The sequence below is a fragment of the Mesitornis unicolor genome, unplaced genomic scaffold (genome assembly GCF_000695765.1).
Source record: "Mesitornis unicolor isolate BGI_N332 unplaced genomic scaffold, ASM69576v1 scaffold18457, whole genome shotgun sequence".
NCBI lineage: Eukaryota > Metazoa > Chordata > Aves > Mesitornithiformes > Mesitornithidae > Mesitornis > Mesitornis unicolor.
This window is the reverse complement of record NW_010194512.1, coordinates 1-5,258: the sequence shown is the minus strand read 5'-3', so window position 1 is coordinate 5,258 and position 5,258 is coordinate 1. Positions and strand designations below refer to the sequence as shown.

Here is a 5,258-nt window from a genome sequence, read left to right as displayed (position 1 = left end):
CAGCCCAGCCCTAAACCATGACAGCCACACAAGGACTTCACACACACCACAGCAAGTGTTTCAGCATGCTGCCAGTCATATATAATGCATTCATAGAGCTAAAGCCTATAGGATTTAACCAGAACGGTGTTGAAACACAAAAACAACGTGTGCCTGATGTTGCTTCCCATTGTGCTCAACTGCTACTGGCAAATCTCTGACCCTGGGATCTATTTCGCACCATGGGAATGCCAAAATTTCCTCCTCCTGTACCTGACTCCTGCAGGTCCGTGGCAGAAGGCAGAAGGTTGAGGAGCACAGACAGTCTGTTCCACAGGCTCTGCGAACTCTGAAAAACACAAAAGGCCACGGAAGATGTCAAGATGGATGCAACAAATCATAAATTACTCATAAAAGCCCCCAAAATTGGGCTTTCCAGCATCTTTCCCAGACCTTTATGCTTTATAAAGAGTAAACTTCACTACACTTCTTAGGTCAAGACGACCTTAATGCAGCTGGTGGAGTATTTCATATCACCTTCTGTCCAGGACTGGGAGTTTCATCACATCCTCAGCATCCCCAGCCCAGGGGAACCGAACAGACACAGCCATGGACCCCGAGTTCCCACCCCTGGACCCTGAGCTCCCACCCCATGGACCCCGAGCTCCCACCCCATGGACCCCGAGCTCCCACCTGAGCACACATGATGATGAGGTCCGTGTTTGTCCTCAGCCAGTCCAGGAACACCTTGACGGTGAGGAGCAGCCCTTCGTTGGTGACGATCTCCAGCTTCTCCTGAAGGGATCGCTCGTTCCTGCAGGATTTGTTGCTGGAAATGCTTTCCTCAGAGTCAGATACATCATCTGGAATATGAGGGAGAAGCAGGAGAACATTAAACCCCTCGAGAAGCCAATCCCTACAGGTAAAAGAACAGCACTGGGTTGAACTTCTTGGTGCCTCACAAAACCAGCTCCCTGTCCCCTGTGCTGTTGCTAAGAGGGAACCACTGGTGCATTTTACTCTTCCTCAGGAGACTGTTAAAATCTCCCTAAAAAAGCTTGACAGACGTCTTTACCCCTGCAGCAGCCTGTGAGATGCTTACAGCACAAGGACCACATCATCGACGGCAGAGAACAGAGCCAGCAATCGCCGTTTTGGGTCAACGTGCCCCAATCTCTGGGCTACGCAAGAGAAGAAAACAGCAGTGGTATTTCATGAGCCCAGGTGAAGTTTAATATTGCATTCCGCTGTAGTCCCTTATTTTAATTGCACTGTCATTTCCACCGTTCGTTATCATGCAATAAACCCTGAGAATCAACAGGGAGGAAGCGATTTATTCAGAAATAAACCCCTGATGAGTGTCAAGGCCATGAAATAGCTCGAATTCTGAGACAGCACAGCTGAGGCAAGGAGGGCTCAAAGCTAAAAGGCACATGGGTTAACTCAACCTCTCATTCTCTACATCAATAAAGGTGTTCAAATACGCTCCTGGAGCTGCAACATCTGTGAAACCCACTGAAGGGAAATGTTAAACGGACCAAAAATCTTTGTTTCCTCCTTTCCTCCCATCTCTTTCAAGCAGCTACGAAGCAATGCCAGGAGCCAGCAAACATCAACACAATCCAGCGCTCCCCCTTCAAAACCTGGTGCAGGCAAAGCCCGAACCCCGCCGCTGCGGGCCCACCGAATTCGGCAGCACGATGCAAAGATGCTTCCTTGCTCCAGGGAAGCTGGGAGGAACGACAAACAAGAGCCAACAGGCCCGTGTGGTTCGAGCTGCATCGGATCTGCCCTTCAGAGCATTACTCAGCTGTGTAAGTTGATGTTATAAAGAGACATTGCAGCTCCACCTGCTGTGCAGCTGCAGTTTGGGCCAGGTCTGGGTGCTCAGAGGGGGACAGAGAGGCGCCTTTGACTCCTCTCACATGCATCCAGGTCACATCTTACAGACCAGCTCCACAGAGCCGATAATCTGGCATCTCACGGAGAAATTCCTGGACTGCATGTGCACCAGAAGCACTGGTAAGTGTCTGCCTACAGAGCAGAAAAACCCATGGCCTGCAGGTTACTTTTCACATGGGAAAAAGGAAGATAATCCACATTTTTAACGCCTGCTGGAATTACTCTCTGTGTATCAGAGCTGCTCAGCATTCAGCCTGATGAGCAGAGCAGGTAGCACTGGTTGGCTGCAGGGGTTTCCCATGCTCAGGGCACACATCCCTGGATACAGGCAATGGGAGTAAAGCTCCTCCTTCAGGAAACACCCAACCTGAGCAACCTGCTCCTCCAAACCACACCAAAGGAGAACTTGCAGCAGGAGGAGGATTTAGCAAAGGATTTAGCTACAGCTCGCAGTTTCCTACACATATTTTGAGTGATCCCCACCTTGCTCTGCCAAGCCCGGCTTCTCCAGATCTCCGTTGACACAGGGTTTGCTCTCCATGCCATCCTTCAGGACGGGCGGTTCACCGCTGGGTTTCAGGAGGATGTTGCTGAAAGTTGGAGCCAAGCGGAAGCAGCGTTTGGTCTGGAAGAGCTGGGTGGACATGGCCTGCAGGTTACTGGCTATGCTGGCCTCGGTGGTGCTCAGGGACGCCGGCCCATTGACCGCCGGATCCGGAGCCTCGATTTTAGAGATGCTCGAGCTCTTGGAGTCCCCAGGCCCACTGCCATCCACACAGTTTTTTAAGGCCTCTTTGGGCCCGCTTTTGCCTCGGCCGCTTCCCTCCTCATCTGCCTCATCCTCCATGTCCTCCAAGTCGGACCGAGACTCTTGGCTGTTCATGTCAGAGTCCGTCTCCACGTCGAAAGCGGCTTCTGCTTCCACGTCGCTCTTCTCTGAGCCGCTTTCCGAGCCATCGCTGCCCTTTGTAGAGCCCTGGCTGGAGTCCGAGTCAAAGCCCTCGCTCAGGTCGCTCTCATCCACCTTCTGGGGGTGGCGGCGGCGGCGCAAACAGGAGAGGCGGGAGTATTTCTTGCTTTTCTTGCAGTCGTTTTTCCGCTGTTCCTCGCTGGGTTGATGGTTGGCCACGTCAGCTTCGGCTTCCTTCTCGATGGAGTTCAAGGGCTCCCGCGGCTCCTGGTCGTCTGCAGGCGTTTAAAACAAGACCACAAGTTAGGAACGTCCCGATGCGTCACACAAACCGCTCACCAGCCCTGAGCCTGGGCAACCAGCAGTGCCAACTCCAGCCCTGGTTTCTTTTCGTGTCTTTAACCAGAGAACAAGTAATGGCAACCCTAGGAGGATGAGTCATTTCTAAACCGTGTCCAGAAAGGCTTTGGGAAGCCTGGATTCCTACTGCCTGAGTTGTGCTGCTCCGCTATCGGGCAGCCTCAGAGCTGAATGCTGCCAGACCAGCACAAAATACACAGTTAAATCTTAAACCTTTTCCTTGGCTTTCTACGGGGATTCAGCAGTTTTAGTCTCTGTTCAATGGGATCCCCCAGAAAGTAAAGATCTGGTTTTGTCAGGACAATGAGAGGTGCAGAGCAGCGCCCGTCTCCCTCAGTCACTGCTCTGTCCTGGTGTTTCACCTGGCATCACCTCCTCGGTGGAGGAGAAAGGAGTTCAGGAAATACCAACAAACAGAGAGAAAATAAGGAGCACAAATTGGTGTAAACGGATGACGAATGAGCTGCCAAGAAATACAGAAATATAGGAAGGAAAGCGACGTTTCCATCCTGTGATGATTCTGATACTCACAGGGAGTGTTTAAGTGGAGACTGTGTCAGCAAAGTACCCATCTATGGGGATTTCAGCCCAGCAGTTCAAAAAATCAAGATGTTTCTAACATCTCACAGGGACTACACTACAAAATCTATACCCAGGAGGTTTAGAAAAGTAAAAGCCAGTCCTACAGGCAGGGAAATGGAGAGACCCAGCTTACAGCATCGCTGTCCTCTTACCTGTGCCATCGCTCTGAAAGGCTGGGACTGGATTTTCCCCATCTTCCAGCTCCGCCTGCAGGCGAATATTGACGTGATTTATCAGGTGAGAGAAGAGGGCCAGCGTGAAGGCGATGGCTGCGCTGTACTGCTTGGAACCTGCAAGGAGACAGTGCAATGAGAATGACCACCAGTCCGCAGCATTAATCCCAATTAAGACACCATCTTCAGCTTAACTGGACTGCTGGATGTTAAATCGCTGCATTTCTGGATAAAGCACCGGTTACCTGCCCTCTTGAGGCTGTGAACGCTCATGAGGCAGATGATCACCATGCGAAAGATCAGGAGGTCAGGGAGGAAGGAGTAGCCGCTTTCGTACTCTTCCTCATCTTCGCTAGTGGAGCTCAGGTTGGGAGGAGAAGGCAGGTAGAACAAGCACAGGTTGAAATCCTCCAGCACAGACTGGCAGAGAGACGTCAGCTCAGCATCCAGAGAGCTTAACAAGAGGAAAAAAACAAATTATTATTATTATTCAAGACTCAAGCTCTGCATGGAAACTGAACCCACACTGGCAGTCCTGTAGCACCAGACGGGATGAAGCACCAGGGAACACAGTGCAGGCAAGTGAGATGAAGCAGAGGATGTTTTCCTCTCCAAAGCTGCTAAACTAAAGACAAATTATAAGTAAAGCATCTCCCAGCGAAGAGATCGGTCACCAAAATATAGGATTTTCCCTGGGAGCTCAGGCAGTAACCATGAAGATACACAGGGCACTTCAGTGCTAAAGGTAGCCTAAGCTTCAGATCCACTGCTCATTAAAGGATTACACTGCAGCACAAACCAGGGACTCAACTTCTCCATGGCTCTGACTTGCAGCCCCATAAGGATATATAACCAAAATCCTCTGCAGCTATCAGCTACTTCAAAGGCAGCACCCACAGTATTCAGTATCACGGGAGTCTCCTCGTTACAAAATAAACCCTCCTGCAAAACATCCAACAAATCCTTTTCAGGAGGCAAACTGGGAAAAATTTCCAGTTTCCTTCTGTACAAAATATGTGTGAAGCAGATACTAAATGAGCCTTGAAGATCCACTCTGGTGTAAGTCAGTATTTAAAAGCTAACCCCATGCCTCCTCTATTTCAAGCAGCAAGAGGTTAATTTACAGTCACCTGAAAACCTTCCAGCAGAGACAGCAAAAATCCAAGGCAAAAAAGAAAGGCACACAGCTGCACAAAGCTTTCCATTTATTCCAGCATGAACAGGTTGTGCTATTTGTTCCTTTGACCCAGGTATTCGGTTACAGATTTTCAAATGCAACGAACACCCCCACACACATACGGAGAGTGAATCCTTGTTCGGAGTGTCAGGAGTTGGAAGGGACCTGGAGAGCT

General features: G+C 50.2%; 1 protein-coding gene across 1 annotated transcript; it reads right to left on the bottom strand.

Annotated features, from left to right (window-relative positions):
• Positions 1-252: 252 nt before the first annotated feature.
• Positions 253-4,360, bottom strand: SMG5 (SMG5 nonsense mediated mRNA decay factor; the record flags this gene model as incomplete). Its single annotated transcript, XM_010187839.1, has 5 exons — positions 253-328; positions 673-842; positions 2,365-3,066; positions 3,886-4,023; positions 4,152-4,360. Coding segments are annotated over 5 exons (1,295 nt in total), but the record flags the coding sequence as incomplete, so codon positions are not given.
• Positions 4,361-5,258: the final 898 nt, after the last annotated feature.